This window comes from Nilaparvata lugens, chromosome 5 (assembly GCF_014356525.2).
Source record: "Nilaparvata lugens isolate BPH chromosome 5, ASM1435652v1, whole genome shotgun sequence".
In the NCBI taxonomy this organism is placed as follows: Eukaryota; Metazoa; Arthropoda; class Insecta; order Hemiptera; family Delphacidae; genus Nilaparvata; species Nilaparvata lugens.
The window spans coordinates 18,985,258-19,006,159 of NC_052508.1; the positions used below are offsets into that span (position 1 = coordinate 18,985,258).

At 35.4% G+C, this 20,902-nt stretch overlaps 1 protein-coding gene across 1 annotated transcript; it reads right to left on the bottom strand.

Annotated features, from left to right (window-relative positions):
* Window positions 1-1,695: 1,695 nt before the first annotated feature.
* On the bottom strand, window positions 1,696-14,697 carry LOC111055442 (kinesin-like protein CG14535). The gene is made up of 10 exons (XM_039429404.1): window positions 14,625-14,697; window positions 12,646-12,825; window positions 11,184-11,337; window positions 10,359-10,521; window positions 8,914-9,119; window positions 7,338-7,756; window positions 5,367-5,611; window positions 3,921-4,050; window positions 2,663-3,032; window positions 1,696-1,778 (listed from the first exon to the last, which is right to left on the bottom strand). Exons 1-10 carry the CDS (start codon window positions 14,695-14,697, stop codon window positions 1,730-1,732), a joined length of 1,989 nt encoding a protein of 662 aa, XP_039285338.1. The 3' UTR covers window positions 1,696-1,729.
* Between the last annotated feature and the right edge of the window lie 6,205 nt (window positions 14,698-20,902).

Genomic DNA, 20,902 nt, shown 5'->3' on the forward strand with positions numbered 1-20,902 from the left:
TGGTGTAGCGGCTATGAATTTGTAATTGCGTGCGTGGACGCTGAGTGAACACCAGACTGATTGACTCACTACAAGACTCAATACAATTGTCGGAATCGCGGGAGGCCTAAACGCTCGCTCACCCTTGATTCCTCTAATGACAAATTGTATAATGATGAAAATTTTTTATAAGTAGTGTAGCGATCGTTAAACACTGAATACGGATACCTTAAAATTATTACCTGTGAAGAATGAGCATACAAAATCATACAGGTCGAGCAAAAATCCCGAGGTAGATAATTTACGGGACTGCGTCTCTAATAAGTTCTGAAGGATTAAAATACGGTATTTGAACCAAATATCGTTCAGAATATATTTCGAGATCAGAGTCTTGTCGGGTTTAAGCTCTATTGTAGGAATTTATATGATCTATGGCTGCCACTGCTGTGCAATTGATGTGTTCGCTCCTAAGTCGAGGTAGGTAACAGATAAAAGCTGATATATGAGCAGGTAAGGACAAAGAATAAATATCTTGATCTGACCCCACTCGCTACATCCACTTAGACCTGTTCCAATATCCAGCTTAATTCAATTATTTCAATGATCGTATTCGATCGGTTCTTGATGATATAGAACGTATCAGAAACAATAATTGACAGGCTTAAGAAATAATCGAACTCAGAAAGCGAATTAACAAAACTGAAATATATTACAATAAAATATGTAATCATACAGTGCAGATTCAGGATTTGATTTACAGGTTGATAATAATTTAGCATTAACAGAAGGAGTTAAAAATGTTCTTGTGCTTGCATGATACCATGCGTGATTCAACAGAATTTTACAATTGATAAAATTGAACGGTTTTGAAAAAATAGTGAAAGAATGAATTATAAAATATTTTTTTAAATTGCTCGGGGTCGTGGTTCTGGCAGCGGAGGATAGTTAATCAACTACAAATTCTTATAAATTTAATATGAATAAATTCTAGACTCTTAATTGCTAAAGCGCTTGTCGGCGTGGCCAATAATTTAACGAAGGAAAATTTATGTTTTTCTGCACTGAAATATTTTCGAAGCGTAGATTGGGGCCCCTTATGACTTATAACTCACGTGAAATTCCTTGGTAGTCGTGGTTTTCTTCTTTAGATCAAAAATCGTTTGATCGGCGGCAATCCAGGCTTCAATTTCAGCACGTGGGGAATTTTAATTTAAATATCTCCTTCACCGAATTAATTAAGGGATAATTTACTTTAAGCTTTTAATTTATCGATTGATGAAAACAGAAATTTATAAATAACAAATAGATTGGCCTAAAATATCGGCTCACAAATAAAACATTTAAAAATCGAACAAGAAATTTTACAAATAGGTCTTTGGTAACTATAAAAAGAGATCTACACGGTAAGGATTTCAAAAGGGAAGTGCTGCTCTTTTCTCTAAGCTTTTAGGCTAGACCTTGCTTCTCGGAATCTCGATGTAATAATTTGCATAAAAATTTGCCATTGGTAGAACGCTTGTGACGTAAACATGACGTCAGTGGCAAGCAGTAGAATACAATTCCTTAATTACAATAATAATTTAATTTATGTATTCTTAAAACTGCTTAATCTTATAGACATAGTTCCTCTCATACAATGTACATGTGCTAGTGTAACTGATAAGGCAGGGTTGGTGTCTGATAATAGATTAACATGTGTTGCTTTCAAACGATCACCGTCTTGGTGCTATTTCTATGCACTGTGATTGGTTTAGACCTGCCATAGAGATGGCTTCGAAGAACGTCCAGTGCATTTGAATCTGAAAAAATAATTCCAATCAATGATTATAAAAAAGAACTTTAATAATAGGTTCAGTACTGTTATAAAAGTGAGGCACATAATTTTCTTCTCTTAACAAGAAAAAATCATATTATTAAGAAACTGAGTGAATTGATTTTATTACTAGCGATTCAGTTATTCATCACTCTGGAAATCAATTAAGACTTTTTTACAGAGTAACTATAGATTATTATTATTGATGCACACGATGATTCAGAATCATAACGTATCCTGCTTTTTTACTAGAATGGAGTAGAACAGTCAAATTAGGTATCCTTATTTCAGGACCGTTATCACCTGTGTGCCTGATACTGAATTAGATGAGGCTATTCATATGAAAATATAGTCAAGGAATTATAATCATTGCAATTATAACTATGAAGTGAAGTGAATTCACATACTTCATCAATACAGATGTATTTTCCAATATCCATGAATATAATGTAGAGTAGATAGATCCTGATGCCAATTGTATACGTTTTTAGTAGGCTACACTTGTGATTGATAATTTTGTAACAACCAATTCTTGTTTCTCGGTTTTATTAAATAGTCATATAAAAATATAATATTAGGATGATTTCAAAAATATTTTATGGTCATATAAAATTGGGATTCAAAAACACAATTGTAACAAATGGTAATTACTGAGATATGCTAATGAAAGAATAATAATTATTATACGAAAATCCAAATTAAAACGAATTTCCATCTAGCTGTTTATCCTGATGTCAATATTTGCAGTAGCAGAAGTCTTCGGGGTGATTTACAGCATTTAATTTGAATTGCTGTTTAATAAAATTATTATAATTGTTTTTAATTGATTGTTCATTGCACCGATTAGTGCCTTAATGAATAGTTACTCACCCAGCACTTGATAAGCTGATCATTGTGGACTGCAGAGGCGGCAGGGGTGGAATGGACAAAGCATCGAACTCGTCTTTGAACTTATTGTCGTGATCCAAATCAAGCTCATTGGACTTGCTCCAGCCGTCGTCCAGTTTGGACAAGTTGGGGTTGGAGGATCCATCCGGGTGCCTCAGCAGGGAAATGCTCTTGCTCAGTCTGTTGAGTGAGTTGAGATGCACGTGATTCCGCGACGGCGTGATGTTCAGTCGGCAATTCTGGCAGTAGACTCCGTCGGAGTGGTAGAGCGGTTCGCTCAAGATGCTCGCTGTGTCGTCTTCCGGCGGACAGAGGTCTGATAGAGATTGCCATCGCTCGAGACGTCCTTGATCTGGAACACATAAAATACGTGTATCACATAAAATATTTATGCGACTTGTGACAATGCATGACATCAATAAAATTAAATGAAATCATGAAATGCAACAGGGTCCAGCACATTGTATTTTCAGTTTTTATTTTTATTCTAAAACAAATTAATCGTTCATTATTCCAAGTTGATCAAGACTTATCTTACTTTTGGAGTTTCTATCTTATTCTTTATATTATGTAAAATATTACTCTGTTATTTATAAGAATTGCCGGCTAGCGCACAAGTTTTAACACAAGCTAGTAGGCAGTGAAACAATGAATGTACTATAAATAACAATATTGGAATATTGCTTGAAGCTCATGCTAGAAGATTGAAGTCGCTTTCAAAGATTGACATTTTAATGGATTGAAGAAAAGGAAACGTTATTTTATTGTTTTAAGGGATTACGTCTTTGTTCTCACTGTCTCCCATACATTTTCTCAAAGATTGTCTTATATAAAATAATAGCTAGTCAACTTTTATGCTTGGATGAAGGCGTTTTAGATTAGGTTTAAAGATTGAAACATAGAAACATAGTGGATTAGCTAAGGTAGAGTGTATCAGAAAAGGAACCTCTAAGAGTGATTAGATAATGCATGTAAGCATCAAGTCAAATCAAATAAAGTTTCATTTACAAATTCAGTATTCAGTACATGATTAAAAAAATATACAACACTTGTGAATTTTGCCCACATTGACTGTAACTGAATGATACCGCTTCCTTCTACTTTCCACCCCATTTGATTTGGAACATCTAGATTGCTTATTAAACATAATATGTTTATTATAGTGTATATTATAAACTCTATTATATACTATATTATAGTGTTGTCGTAAGCGTTAATAATAAAGTTAAATTAGTCATACCTCCCAAAGATGACATAACAGACAAATTTTCCTCACTCAGAAGTTTCAGTGGATGATCCTCCTGATCCACCTCGGGAAGCGGGTTCTCAATATACTCTCCCATACTCAGCGCAATGTCCTCCTCAGTTACCTGTTCAAAATTAATAAAGTTGAGTCGGTTCTTAATTCTAAACTAGTTGGCCCCAATAATTTTAATTGCCTATTTCCGATTTCAAAAATCTTATCACTTGGAATAACTGTGAGAAACATCAAATATAATTGTTTTGAGAGTCTAGTTTTTCGTAGAAAAACATCTAATGATACTTGGACATTGAGTACTAGAACTAATAGAAATGAACAACAATTTACACTTTATGAATGATGTATAATGAGTCTTTATTAAATAAACAATTCAATTGCTATTCAACCATTTTTCTTTATGTTGTGTTTTACCTTGCTCTTACTATTTTCAAATTTTGAATTGTGAATTCCATATAGAACAATAGTCCTAAAAGCTTAAAGGAACTGTTCAAGAATAAATTCTCTTTTGCTGAATCATGATGGTAATAAAGTTTATAGCTTATTATCATGGATCTAATTTTTTAATTTTCTTGAATGCTTTTAGATAAAATCTAGCAAACCTCTGATTGAATAGGCTACATGTAGCCACGATTTGATTTGACAGTAGTTTTATAGTAAGCCAGTTCAACTTGTGTTTGGAGAATTTAGACTCCCAGTCTGGAAAAGAGATTCAGAGAAGCCTGAGCACATTAGTGAGGTCCGCGTTATAATTTCAGTGTGTTATTTGCAATGGTGTTGCTATCCTTGTCTATCATCCAACAAAGCAGACGGCACTATCTCTTTCACGCTTTGCGATGTTGCCACATCGATTATCAACAATGTAGACATTCAACTAATTGACAAAATATTTAATCTCAATCATGAAAATGTATTATTACATCTCAAAAAAAATATATTTTCTTGACAAAAAAAATTTAAACTAATAATAATGAACAGTTTTAACTAACAACAATAATGAACAGTTAAATTAATCAGATATGCCAGTATGAGCTGTTTGGGTGACAAGGCTGAGATCTGGCAATCATTTTCTCCTATCTTCCTACACTGCCATTATAACGTGGATCTCACTATAAAAGGATGTAGACAGTACTGTCATAAAAATATTATGCATTTAACATAATAAAGAGTCGAAGTACTTGAATATTTTAGTATATGGTCAACAAACCATTTCAGTAAAGTTTATAGAATTTGACATTTTTTTCAAGATTCAAAAAATTCAATTTCTGATAAGAGATTTATAATTTAAGATTGAATTTTTTGGAGAGAGCGTAGCAAAGAGTTTATTCTGTTACTATTTTACAACAGTGAGTGTAACCATGTCAACTATATTATTTTATCTCGAATTAATCAACATCCAATGTCTAGTTAATTTATGATATTGCATACCTGTAAGCAACAGTCTTGCATCGGCACAAGCTCAGTTGGCTCCTCCACTATTATTATTTCGTCATCCTCGTCAGTTATGATGTCTTCATCAACATCCAACATTATCTCTTTCTGATCAGAGGACGTGTCTGACTTCTCATCCAAATCGTCTCCATTATCTAATTCTATTTCATGATTGTCGTTGCTCGGTTTCTCCGGTTCAGGCATGTCTTGACCAATCGCCTGCAGCCTTTGTATTGGCACCACTGTCAAATAAATAGAACAAAAATTAGTACATCAATCACTTTAAGGGTCACTCTCCAGTTATTCAAGAGCTTACTTATCACTGTGCTGGCTGTAAATCCATTATTTTCCTCTATTCTAAACTTTGATTAAAAACACTTTTCAAGTGACAACAAATATTGTCAATACCACTATATTGACAACATCAACGTCTTATTCTTTCAATACAAAACACCTCTTACCATACAGTCAAATTATGACACACTTACTTTTCATCAGTGATGGCGTTTCAACCTGTTGTTGTCTTGTGGATATCTTGAGCAACATTGGTTGTTGCTAATGAGCAACAACAGGTCGAAGCGTCATTACTGATAGAAATTTTTCCAGTTTCCACTCAAAATGGTTTTTACTCAAACCAACAGTTGATGGTTAGTTATCTTCAGACTGAGGAAATTTCTCATTCTGAAAATGAGCAGCAACAGGTCGAAACGTTGTCGCTGCTAGAAAGTAAGTGCTACCACTCTAAAAGTGTTTTTTTATCAAAAGTTTATCAAATTTTTTAGTTCATCTTATAAAATTAGACATTAACTTACTACTATCAAAATTCGGAAAGGGACCAGTTTTGGGCTAGTCCTGTTGGTCCTTTTCTAATCATGTATTTGATTTGTGCATTGGTTAATGTAAAATTGTAAATTAATAAAATATAAAATAAATAAATAAAAATGCCACGGGTGTCTATAAATGAATATCGGGGTTTTAACGCTTTATAAGATTTGTCACATTATACTTACAGTTACAAATGATATGTCAAATGAAAGAGCAACTCGAACAGTTTTTGTTCGTTGGTGAGCAAGATGGTACGCCACCTCACTGGCATAACGAAGTACGCGACGATTGGTTGAACGTAACTGTACCCGACCGCTGGATTGGCCGCAAGGGGCACAATGACAGAGCTTGCTATGTGTGGCCTCCACGGTCACCCGACCTAACGCCATGCGATTTTTACCTTTGGGGTTTCATCAAGGATCGTGTGTATGTGTCTCCGTTACCAGCTGACCTCCTTGAATTACGAAAGAGGATTGAAGCAGCTGTTGCAACAATTACAGAAGACACACTACTCAACGTTTGGGAAGAACTCGGCTATAGACTTGATGTGTGCCGTGTGTCAAATGGTGCTCACATAGAACACTTGTAAGCTTGTATATAGAACTGTTTGAGTTGCTCTTTCATTTGACATATCATTAATAACTGTAAGTATAATGTAATAAATCTTATATAGCGATAAAACCCCGATATTCACTTATAGACACCCGTAATTGCCATTATATTTCATTATAATCTTCTCTTATTCTCCATCTTAAAGAACATGAAACCCTCTTATGCTTAGGTTGTCTATTTTCAATAATCCCTGCCGAATATTGAAGATTGAAGAGCTTAATTTTTTCTGCAATATGGGAATGGCAATCGTACAAGTTGTCGCCTATAGTCAACATGATCAGGTGACAGGTTGTCGAGGTGACACCTAGACGGCGACCCAACTAAATAATACTAACTTCATTTACTTCATTGCTTTACTTCACATTATTTTACTAATTCATCATAATATGGAACTGTAAAAAACTAAAAAGGAAGCAATGATCCCGCAGTATATGACACGTCAAAGTGTAATCTAATATAATATTATTAATGCTTTCTTGCGTTTAATGTTGAAAAGTGCTGAAGTGCGTTGAAGAGTGAGCCGACACTGACCTTTGCCGATCTCCGCACTGCGCTGCGCAGCCGGGGTCTCGGTGGCCGTAGCTGTGACGGGCGCTTCCTCCTCAGCGGCACTGTCCTCCTGACCACTGGCGCGGCCCCGGTCCTCACACGTCTTGAACACGGTCATCTCCTTGTACTTGCCCTTCTCCTTATCGCGGCGCCTGCTCTGCGTCTGCATCGTCTGGTTCTCCACCCACTTGCGGATCATGCTGCGTTTTGAGAAGTCCATGACATGGCTAGCTGGGCCGTCCACCCACATCTCCTTGTGGCCCCGCTTGTCCTTCTGTAGCAGCTGGTTCCTGGCCTCCACCAGCCGCGACTTCGAGATTTTCGGCCCGTCCACCCACTGCTCCTCGCCGCCGTCGAGAAGCGGCTTCGATTTCGACTTGCATGGTGACGATTTCGTTGATCTACGACATTAAACGAAATGTATTAACTATATTGATACTCTTCATTGATTGAAAGATGCTGGAAAAAGAGGTATACACTGGGTAATTTATATGTTAATGATTAGGAAGGAAAGTTTCCAACATTACTTCCCATATTATTTTATTGATTATATGAATATACAATTATTTGTAAGGAACTTTGAACAGAGATACTCTGCAAACTGTCTCAATTGCGATTATGGTGACTCATTCATATTTGAAATAGATTTCCATCTTAGAATTGGATGAGAGCATGGGACAACACAATGGCGCAAATGCTTCACAAATCAATACTCTCTTGTTAATCAGTACATCAGTAGGCCTACATAGCGGAGTAGAACCATTCTCCACAATGTTAAGTTCTCTGTGTGTACAAAATAAAATACTGTTATAATAATGCTCTCACTCAGTGCTGCTTTTGTATAGGTTCCGGTGAACAACGTTCCTGGGGGTTCCGGGTTTGCCCCCGGGAAAACTTTTCAATTTTGCCTAAAAAAGGGGTTTCAAAGCTATTTGGAAGCAAAGAAAAGTTCAAAAGTGTTTCTGAAACTGATCTGAGAGATTCAAATATTTTGGTCCGGCAGGTTCCGATACGGCGTACCGACGCGTACCGTCACAAAAACAGCACTGCTCTCACTAATTAGAACTATATCGTAATAGTTGCTGTCGTCTTGAAATCAACTTTTCTCGAGCTAGAATTAATCCTGACGAGTAGAAGGTTTTATCCAGATATCGACTTACGCTTTCAAAATTATGGATTTAAGTATGTCAGCAAGCATTAGAAAAAGATGCTATACAATAATTATTGATCAAGTGGATAGTCAATATTCATTCTTGTGAACCTTCAACCTTCAATATTTGAATCGCTCATGAACTCTGTATTTTTGTTTGTATCAGCATGTGGTAGTTGCTCTTGTCAAGAATCAAAAACCTCAATAAAACCCTATAATATGATTTTGTATGGTTGTCGATATTTGGTTCAGTCTTCTAAAATGTAGTGTGTGTTTGTAAATGTAACGTGTAGGTATACAAAATGAGGTATGGAATGTAAAATGAAGCGAATGAAAGTTTATGTAGAAAGAACTAATGAACCATCAACAACCTGTGGAATGACTATTGTACATCATACGGATGAATACCTGCTTGAATTTTTGGATATGCTCCTCTGGGGTGATCCGGGCGGGAGGAGACGAGACATGTAGATGGGAGGATGCTCGCCGTCGGTCTCTGTCTCTCCGCCGGGGCCCACGTAGATGACGGTGTCAGCACTCTGCTCGCTGCTCGACGGGTCCACTGTCTCCACTGGGCTCCTCTCCGCGTCGTCCGCCTGTGACGGGTGACCCACCTCAAACAAACATTCGTCTCAAATCAATTTTGATCAGTTTAAATGACGAATTAACTGGTATCAAATCGATTTTGACCCACGGAAACTGAGTAGCTCTTATGCAGAGCAGCAGTGTACAGACTTGAGCGCGAAGAACACGTACATTTCACTTTGCATCAGCTGATTATAATATATGTTATTGTACAGAAACAGTGAGGTACAGATAAAGTAGCATCAGCTGATGATAAGTGAAATGTGCGTGTTCGTGGCGCTCAAGTCTATAGGTACGTAACTTATCATGCAGTGCTGCGATCCTACTCCGATCTATTCACGTATGACAACGGCCTAGAATGGTGCATGTTGCACACATCCGTCATGTGATGTGTCCCACCACCACTACCACTAATCCACCCCACAGAAAAGTCGAATATGGGCACGATCGGAACGCTGCATGGAAACTTGACATTGAAAACTTACAACTAGAGATCAATAATGATTTATGCGTACAATAGACATCTTAAGAGTATAAATAGATAGTCGTATTGATTTGAATGTAATTGAATATCGTTCAAACTAGTCTATAAATCTTTCTTAAATGTTTAGACAGTCGAACTCACAAACAATCAATTCTACGTTTGTTGGCCTTCTACAATAATAAATGATTTGTCAGCTATAATATTGATGACAGGTATGGGTATCAATATTATTGAAAGTTATTCAATTTTTTTTCAATTTATTAGTTATGTGAATTGGTTGATTTGTTTAATAATGTATGGCAGTGAATGTGTCGGGGAGCGTTGGGGAGGGTCACTGGTGGAAAGTTCCCAGAAGCCTTGTGTACAGACTTATGGGGTGGAGAGACACCTCTTCTCCATGGTGACTCACTAAGATGGAAGTATGCAGACTATCTGTACTCCAGATGGCGTAAGTAGACTAGTATACTCCTGATGTACCATGAGTAGAATGAAGCAAGTTTCTTTTCATTTGGATAGCAGTCTTTCCCTCGGTGAACACTAGGCAGTTTCATGGGTATGCATCGAGTGTTGAGAGCGTGGCTAAGCCGGGGACGCATGACGAAGTCGAACGCCTCCTATATAGCTGGACTATCAGTTCGGAATAGAGTCCCACAAAAGCATGGCTTCATCTGTGTGTCAATGCATTCTGCCGCCCTTTTATGAAAGAAAACCTTATATGGATTCAATCTGTAAGTTTGAAATTCAGAATAAACTCTCACCCAGCAATAAATCTTTTTCAACTTACCTTGAATCGCCTTCGCCTCAGTCTGTGTATTCTGGATGCGAGTTGTACGGTTGCTATTGTATCAGTCTGGTGCATTTTAGCGGTTGATATGTGTGCAATGATCACAGCTTGGCATCTAAGCGATCCTAGACACTGTTTAAGCGTTTGTGTTACTATCTGGTCCCTGAAAAGTTTCCAAGATCTTCATTAGACATTGAAATACTTTGCTTTGATATTTATTTATTTATGAAAAACATTACGGAAGCATACAGGATTTCTTCCAAAAATTGCTTCCATAACAACACAATTACAATAGTTCATTATACATAGTAGATAGTAAGAGTAAAAAAAAGAGCATTGAAAATAAAATTAAAATCCAGTAGAAATTAAATATTCACTGTAATGTAAGCTAATAGTTGAAGTCTTGCAATCAATGGAATCTTTGAAATGAACAAATAGCAAATACAATTCCAGTTACCCACAAATACAACCTATTTACTACTTATCGATATTCTACCATAATAAAATTGAATTATTTATTCTATCGAATACTATCTGATCTCTGAAAACTTCCCAAAACCTTGATTAGACTTTTAAATACTTTGCTTTTATGTCCACTTTGATATACGCTATAGTAAATTTTGCAATATATTCAATCTTTGAAATAATCAAATAGAAAATTTAATACCAGTTCCCCTCAAATACAACTGATTTACATTAATCAGTTATTTTTATAATTTTGTCAACACTGTACTTATCACAAATTGCTCTATCAGTATGTTATTTGGTTAATTGGAGTCTATTGTCTTATTTGAAAGGAGGATGAATAAGCAACGTTACAGTTACCTATGTGGAAGGTGCTTGTGTCCATTGAGAATGGCCAGCAGGATATTGCCGATGGCAGAAGGAGGCAGAATCATTTCACCTCTACCTAATTTTTGCTCAACATTGACGCCACCTCCAAGGTCGATCAAATGTAATCTACTCCGGCTGGCTGGACCTTCAAAATTACATATAAGGAATATTTAAAAAAAATGATTACAGTTCTTCTACAAAACTATGTCGAGACAATAACATTTCCATCAAAGATCTTCATCCATATGATAGTAGCCTTATCTGCAATGATCAATTTTGGAATAGTTATGAATTACAGTTGAAGCTCAGAATATAACATGTTTCACACTTTTATATGTTCATGAGCTTTGAATAGGATGATAAACAACATTTTATATTATTATATTTATATTTATTTATTTCATTCACAATCACAAATCATAATTTAAATATATAATATGATTGGGATTATTAACTATTATGAATGTCAAAGCTTTGAAATATACCTGCATGTGGACTCAGAAAGGTCTCTCTCAACTTTGGCAAATAGGCCACGTGGTTTGCGCTGCTCTTACAACTATGCATGAACAATTCTGGAGGTTGTGGACAAACTCCAAGTTGCTGTTGCTGTGTTGTATGGAGAATGGAAGCGACATACATTTATATATCATATCAGTATGGTCCTCAGAGATCACCTCTCGGGATGTCTATATTTATGTATATACGAGCACAGAGGAGATTTTCTCTGTTTACATACTGTGAGGGACCAATGCGTTCATCATGTTCTCTCATCAAAGCCTCTCATCAGAGGTACTTGATGAATAGGATGAATTTGATTCTATCTCACAGTATGTGATTCTCCTAACTAATATTCAACTAACTTACTCATTTCATCAGAGTTTACAATAACGTGGATCATTTCAATGAAAATGTATCAGATCATTATTGAATATTTGAATTACTTCAAGAAGTTCAGTTTGTTTGTTAGAACAAACAGTTAGAGACAGAACATTTTACTGAATTCTCAACTTTCGTATATTCTTGCGTTGTGATTGATGTGAATCTCAAATAACATTCAGCCTGATTAGATTACACGTACATTCTTGAGTTGGGCATTCATGTTGAACAAAAGTACCTACATGCTGAAATGTTACATTCACAATATTACCATAATCTTTTAAAAGTTGAAAGTTCAGTTTCCCTAATGAATTGGGAAGATAAAATATATAAGTTTCATCTTCAACTCCTTCCATCTTCATCTCCAACTTCATATCTCCTCTTGATACGTAGTATCAGTATCTAGTATCTATATGTATTATCTAGTTTGAAACGTTGTAATTATCATTAAGGATGAATAAATTTGAATTTGAATCTCATGCTGAATGTGGTGTTTGAGACATAAAAATTGCTCAACCACAGCTTCTACTCCAATACTAATAGATAAATTTATCAAACTTGATGAGTTCCTACTCACCACTGGCATAAGAAGCGAGCAGATCTCTCCGCCTGTTGGTGAGCTCCAAGGCTGAAACCCTGATACCGAATCTGGCCTTGGTCCTTTGCCTGTGCTCAGACACCCCCTTGTACAGCCATGTGATGGCCGTTGCTATGAGACCGCAGCCTGCGGTATTGCCCAGCATGGTTTGGCTCTTATCTGTTCAACAAAGATGAATAATTGAAATAGAGTGATAATTGGGATAAGCACTACCATTGAGAAAATATAGCACAAGAAGATATCCCATATCCCATATCTTCTCTCTGTGGCACAACATACTCGTCAAGTTTGAAGGAATTATTCGAAAAATATTTTTAAAGGTAATATTAAAAAATCGTTCCATAATTGAAAGATGTTTTCAATTAACGTTATCAAAATATCAATTCCATTATACTAATAATAAAAAGTGATAAGTATATTTAGTATACTTGGTAATAAGTAGTTGGAAGAAAGTAGACTTATCTTATTATCATCTGAAGTAGGTACCTAACTAGACTGCACTGTATAATTTCTATATAGTATAGTGGAATTGCCAATGTGAACCTCACTTCAATTATACGTCTCTTCTATTTTTTTCTGATATTCTTCCATCACTGATGAATGGATTTGGAAGAGATTAATATATTATTCCTTTCCGATTTCGTCAAATTTTGCCAGGAAATTTAATTAATGTGAATTGAAGTCATTCATAGATTAAGAGGCTACTGTAAAATCTTGCAGAGTTCATTTAGTCTAGTGAAGATCATTGAGAAACCAGTTTATTCATGAAATATTAATCTATGAAGTACCTAGTTTTATCTCAAGGTATTGACGAGAAAAATTCATAGTGATTATTAAATTATCAACTGTCATGGTTTTATCATATCAATCGTTTGACAGGTTTCATCGGAAAAACAATTTTACCTCTTACAAATAATGAATTTCGGGGACACTTGCCTAATTTCGCGTGAGAAAAAGAGAAGATACAGCCATCAGTTCCATTAATGACAGCATGAACCACATCTCCAATTGTTGAAGAACTAATCTCTGCCTGCAACAAACCAAGAGTTCTTAAGTAAATAAAAATAATTCAAGAAGGAAAAGTGCTCATCATTTATGTGAAAGTGATCATGACTTAGGCCTACATTGAAACAAGTATGCTGGTTATTCAAGATTTATGGCGGTTGGAGTAAGCAGCTAAGTTGTGATATTTGTATGATCTTGAATATTATTAATTTTACACTAGAGAAGACGTGAGGTAATACACCTACTAAATTCATAGAGGTGAACCTTATTATTATATTTACTTTTAGAATTTTCATTTAGAAAAATCAAAATGGCTCATTACGGTAAAACTGTAACTTACTGCTCATTACTGTAAACAAGTAACTGTCGTTGCTTGTCATGATTGTGTTTTGAATATTCTAATGTTATTGATGTCATTTTTATTTGCATACTATGCATAACATATCATTATTTTTCTGGGTTTAACATTGTCCAGGAATTGGTCCTTGAAAATATTATATTTCTTGCTAAGAGTGATATCCATATGAGCTTCAAGCTGAAGATGGATGATGAATAAGGCCACAGTTTTAGGTGGATTCTGTGTTACCGGTAAGTGGCTTTTAAATCTTAGCTGCCTATTAGTGGAGCTGGCCTTAAGCAGGCATCCATCCTTTCATCCAACAGAGGACTGAATGCACTGCGCTTATCCAACCTGTGCTGCGTATCTAGACAGTTTTACCAGCCGTGACAGCCACCTCCCCAATTATTAACAAATAAATCACCAATTAGGCTTATATAATGACCATTTTATTCACTTCTGTGATACTTCTATATCGAGCAGGACAAGTAATTTCAGGTGACAGGGAGAAATTCGCCTGTGAGAAGTCAAAGTCGATTAGATTGCAGACCCTCGTCTCTATAGGACACAAGTCGTTACCGGACATATACCTAGTGAAGCGTGAAAGTGGACGAACACGGGAACTCTGCTTTCGCTGTGTATTCACTCCATGCTCCGCCAATCGCCCAGTCCAGTCTTTGAACCACCATCAGCGAAAACTGATTTTGTAAAAGTGTTTTCCTATCATGATGTTACCTTAATTCAACCAAAACTTTTGGATTTACAGTCATGTAGGATGTTATAGTATCAGTAGTGACTAGATTCGATAATATCATGGAGAAAATATACCGTTAATTATTAATGCACTCCCATTAAAGCCATTATCAATATGTCCGTTAAAACCAAGGTATATAGAATACCTTGTATATTTGCACTCGATAGTATCATAGAGAGGAGATACTGTTGATTATAAATAGTACAATTATTAATATGTCCGTTAAAACCAAGGTATATACAATACCTAATGTATTCTAGGTACATTAGTTAAAACTACAGTAACTATATTATTGGGTAATAACTCTAGTTAAAACCATTGTTTTATTCGTGTTAGCTAGTACCTTAACCTGATGAATAGAAATTTCAATATTATTAATAGTAAAGTGTAGTTCAACACACCCATTTGTATTCACATTCTATTATTTTCTGAATGCACTCTGTCGTAAAGCCAGGTCTAGAACTGCAACGATGCAAACATTCAGAAATGACCATTGTTACAACATAAACCCGCAAACATTGATGGAGTTTATCTCAGTAATGCATGAAGGCTCTGTCAATTAATTAAACTCAATGCCTCCGGGGAGTCCGATCCCACAAGGTGTCAAACTATCTATACGATAACTGAAAAGACTTCAATAAATAACAACCAACTCAATGTTTCCATCACATAAATTCTGGATGAGTGTTGAGGGAAGAAGTGCTGAAAATTCAACTTTACAATATAGCTTATTTTATACCAGAACATTAGACTGAAATAGAAACGCAATATTTTGGGGTTCCGTGTTGAAATATCAATTATGTGTTCTGTACAAAATATTTCAAAATATAAAAACTTCTCAATAAGCCTAACATAGTTGAATCAATAGTAATCTGTTTTTTCAGCTGCTACAATTTATGAGAAATCTCCTTGAAATAAATATTATGAGAAAGGGATCATAAATACAGAAATTATGCTAACATACTTTCATTCTATCTGATACTTTAATCATAATATTATGCTCCAATTAATGAATATAATAGTAATGGAAAATTAATTGTATAAAGTGGACACTCATTACTATGATTTATTTAGTATGATTTATTTATAAGTTTTTTTGTAGAGTAATACGTTCTGTGTAACCTTTGACATGTTCTAATTATAGACATGACAAGCTACACCTACACGATCATGTTATGTTCCTTGTTGCTGTTGGCATGTGGCAGCGTGGGGGGTTTGTCGGTGGGTTGGGGGAGGGGTGCCTGTCAAACAGGCTTGATAAACATGATACTGGCAGCTTGAAGGCATAGCCAGCCAGCCAGCTCATGTCCTTCTATGCCCTAGAGCAAATCTTGTCAATCAATATGTTCACCCGATTGACATTATGTCACGAAACATCATCGTACCACTACTCTCTTAGTATTAAATTATTATTAATGATAACAGTTCATTCACCTTTCAAAGAAATTACAATATCATGGTGACTTGGTGAGATACAGTTCTGTACTTTCAAGAGTTCATTTCTAATGCTTTATTTTGTGAGCTTCAAATTACCAAATTACAGAGAAAATTATTGTTTAGCTTGTTTTATCTATTTACTCACTGATCATTTGAAAAGTACGTGTACTATGTAGCATTTCCCATATTCGCTGTTGAAAACACGTTATTCAAATCTCTCATATTCGTTGTTGGGAACACGTTTTCCCATCAAGTCAAAGAAAGTAATCGAAGAATCATTTCAAATCAGTTCATCCCAATAAATGAGATTATGAATTGAATTTCTCTCGGGAAAGACAATGAATAAATAATATTACATAATAGAGTAAATTACAATAGAAATTCTCCTTGATAAGCTATGAGCGAAGTATATAGGCCACTCGTTTTGAATGTCAGTACAACAACAAATGAAGTTAATCTTTTAATATTGAGACTATGGAGACATTTATTATATTTCCAATTCTCCGCAAAATATATACAGGGTGTCCCACCAAGGTTGTTCAACCGTTGACCATAGATTCTACTCGACATTTCTGACAAAAAATGTTCTGTAAACGTTTTTCCTATCGACTTCAGTTTTCGAGATGTATAGATTTTTCGATATTTTCAGAATATGCCGATTTCTGGTCATTAAATACTTAATAATCCGAGAACTACAAGTCGAATTTCAATGTCAAGGGTATTGTTGGAAAGAGAAAAACAATTTCAAACAAGATCAATGTAATTTTATTTGTTCTACAAATTCAAAGTCAAATTTCAAACCGTTTCTTCTCGATTTTTCTCCGGGTAATTATAGTGGTTTCAATATTTTAAAAACTTTTCCATTTCATAAGCTTCCGAATGAGTAGACTATAAATTCGAAAAGGTAAGTTCCATGATAAAGTGTTCAAAACTGCTAATATCTGAAATGAACACCTTCAAAATGAGGAAATTCACAAATAGCATGCATAAAGTGGTGACCTTAAGGGTGAAATCACCTGATTATTGCATGATTTTCTGTAGCATATAGCCTAAATCCTATATCCTATACTATTAAACGAGCAACTTCTGTTTATATGTTTAGATGTTTATATGTTTGTATTTCACCGGATCTCGAAAACGGCTCAAACGATTCCTACGAAATTCAGAACATAGTGGGTTTATAATATAAAAATTCGATTGCACTAGGTCTCATCCCTGAGAAAACTTGCTGAAGGACATTAAAAGGATAATTATTATTCATCCTTGGAAAAACATCTGATAATAATTATATTCGTCGTCTGTTGGTGATGGAAGTGAGTGAGCGTGTTCATGTGTGTGGGACTGTGTCAAAATTATGCTTTCAGTCAGCAGTATTCATTAAATATCACTCAGCTGTTGAACTTTTGTAATCATTCAATCAGGTACTTAGTGCCGGTTGCGAAAAAGCCGGGTTATTTTCAGTCCTGATTAATTCCAGTAGATCCATCTTTTTGAAATGGTCTTATCTGATTTGGTTCACGTGAAGTTGATCAGGATTAAAATTTAACCGACTTTTGTGCAACTGGACCTTTGTGAGGGGAATTTTTGCATTTCTCTGGGAATTAATCTCAGTTACTGTTATTATATGGAACATTTCTGTATGAATGTTATTATAATTTCTTCTTTCATAATAAATTTTTTATGCTTTTGTACTCCAGAGCGAAGCTCGGTCCCCGATATTGAAATATTAATCATACACTTTTACAAGATCCAACAAAATTTATTCATAGAATAATAATTCGAAGTAGTTGAATGACAGAATTAAGAAAACTGATGGGAATCATTCAGATGGTAATCGAGTTACATAATGCTCACTGCTTACAGGAATTCAAAATAGCCTCCATTTTTTCTGTTTATGCAACTTCTGCTTCCGTTCATGAAGCTTCGAGTTGCCCGTCTCACTTCGTTGGGACATGATTGTCTTCATTACTTTAAACGTCAATCGAATTCTGAGAATCAGTTCCTCTCTGGTCTCTACAGGTTCTCTGTAGACTTTACTCTTCACAACCCCTCAAAAGTAGAAGTCTACTTCTATTGGAGTAAGATCCACCTCGGCCAATCCACCGGCCCTGCATAATTGTTTTCAAGCCACCGACGGACGTTTCTAGCATAATGAGGGAGGCAGCCATCCAACTGGCGCCACATATTCTGCCTCAAATTGAGAGGCACGTCTTCTATCAATTCGTGAAGCTCATTGACCAGAAAGTCCATAGAAACTTCACCATTCATTCTTGCAGGGAAAACGAAAGGTCCATATATGTGTATTGTGGAAATTTACAGCATCAGTTCATGTGAACGTACTTTTATCTGTCCATAAAATGTTTGAAACACAATCTTGTGCTATGATCCAACGGCAAAAATGCATTCGAGAAACAGCATCAGGTTCATTCAACTCTTGAACTGGGGTATCATGGAATGGTCGAAAGTTATTCTTCTTCAATATTTTTTGATCTATCATTCTTGAAACATCCAACATCCCAGCTGCCCGCTGGATGCTGGATCGAGGATTCTGCTCGAAATACTTTAGAATAAGATTCTCAAAAGAATTAGAATTTGAGACGAGTCTCTCGTACCTTGAAACTGATCCTAAACCCTACCATCTTGACATCTGTCAATCTTAAAAATGTGTTATGAGATGGGTGTTTTCGGTCAGGAAAACGTCTCCTGTATACTCTCTCTGCCTCTTTGAATTGCATCCACACTCTCCATACACCAATAACATGTTCAAGAACACAGTCAAGGTAAATTTCATGATAATGAACGCGAACACTTCTTTACTAGCCAAAGTTGATAAATATCAATTATGCCAATTAACTGGAAAGCACACTGAAAACTATACTGAAAATAGGCTGAAACATACACTCTTCTTGTTATTTTATTCAGGATTTATGGTACGGGAAATAATGCAAGTTATTGAAAAAGTCATATCATTGTAGAATGTTGAAATATTGATTAAAACTTGTGAATATTGTCAGAAAGAAATCAGGTGATTTCACCCTTGAGATCACCATTTGATGCATGCTGTTTGGGAATTTCCTCATTTTGAAGGTGTTCATTCCATATATTAGAAGTTTTGAACACTTTATCATGGAACTTACCTCTTCGAATTTATACTCATTCGAAAGCTTATGAAATGGAAAAGTTTTTGAAACCACTATAATTACCCGGAGAAAAATCGAGAAAAAACTGTTTGAAATTTGACTTTGAATTTGTAGAATATCATTTTATATGTTTAAGCCCTAATAAAAAACTACAAAATATCTCACAACAAATAAAATTAAATTGATCTTGTTTGAAATGTTTTTCTCTTTCCAACAATACCCTTGAAATTGAAATTCGACCAGTAATTTTCGAATTATTGAGTATTTAATGACCAGAAGTGGGCATATTCTGAGAATATCGAAAAATCGATGTATTATCTCGAAAACTGAGGTCGATAGGAAAAACGTTTACAGAACATTTTTTGTCAGAAATGTCGAGTAGAATCTATGGTCAACGGCTGTTACAACCTTGAAGGGACAGGTATAGATACTTTCATATTGTTTTACTTCTTTTATACTTTTAAGTATATGTTAACTAAGTAAGGTAGTTTGGAAATTTTTCTTTCAATTGTATTCATATCATCAAGAAATGTATATGTTGATAGATTGATTGATTGATTCGCTGCCTTCATTGAATTGCCTTTATTGTCAGCGAAGTTCTCAATTTTGGCTTACTACAGCCCAAAGTCGTTTTCTGTCTGTTCTATGTTCGACAAGAACTTTAGAGAAAATTGATCAATCAGCTTCAAATTTTTATATAATTTGATTATTCGATGTATAGGTGTCGTACTCATTCATTTCGTTTTTGTATCATTTATTAGTACCTTCAAATGTTTAGATCATTGAAACGGTTTGAGATATCGATGTGCGGGTTTAACCATTAATTTTCTTTTCAAATTCTGTATCGAAATCATCTATCAAATGACCACCTTCCTATTTGAAAAAAATGAAGCTAGATTCGAAAATGAAGTTGGTTTCAAGATGGCGGATAAAAGTTTTGAAGCGACAGAAAGTCTTGTTTCAATTTGAATAGGATTCCCATGAAACTTACTACTGTAATATCACATTTGAAAAATATATATTTAGCTGTTTCCATAATAATTCTCACCAACTCTTTACAATTACAAGTTGCGGATCTCAGAGATCAATACAACAGTTTATGAGCGAGTTCTTCAACCCAGGGGCTTCTATTTAAATAGATCGTAGCCATGTGGAGAGATCTATAGATTACCAGATAATTCAAAGCATTTTTTTCAACAAAATTATAATTGGAATACCTCAACCTGCTGTCATTCCGTCAAATCCTTTAATTCATCAAGTTGTCTTACACGAAGCCTAAATGATAATGCAGGACTGTATATTTTACTGAGCATCATCAGTCTTGGTGAAGGGACTGGTCGGCTCGTTTATTGCCGTGAAAATCCTGCTGGTTTTAATTGTTTTTTGCCAAAAAGGTTTCCTCTCACATGCGCTCTCCATCACGTGACAGGCCTACATTTGAATCCCACTCACCCCCACTGCACTCCCAACCATCCCTCTTCGTCATCCCTTGTTCCATCACCTGAACGGCTAAAGCACTGATCCACACATACAATAATCCTAATTTTGTACAACAAATCATCG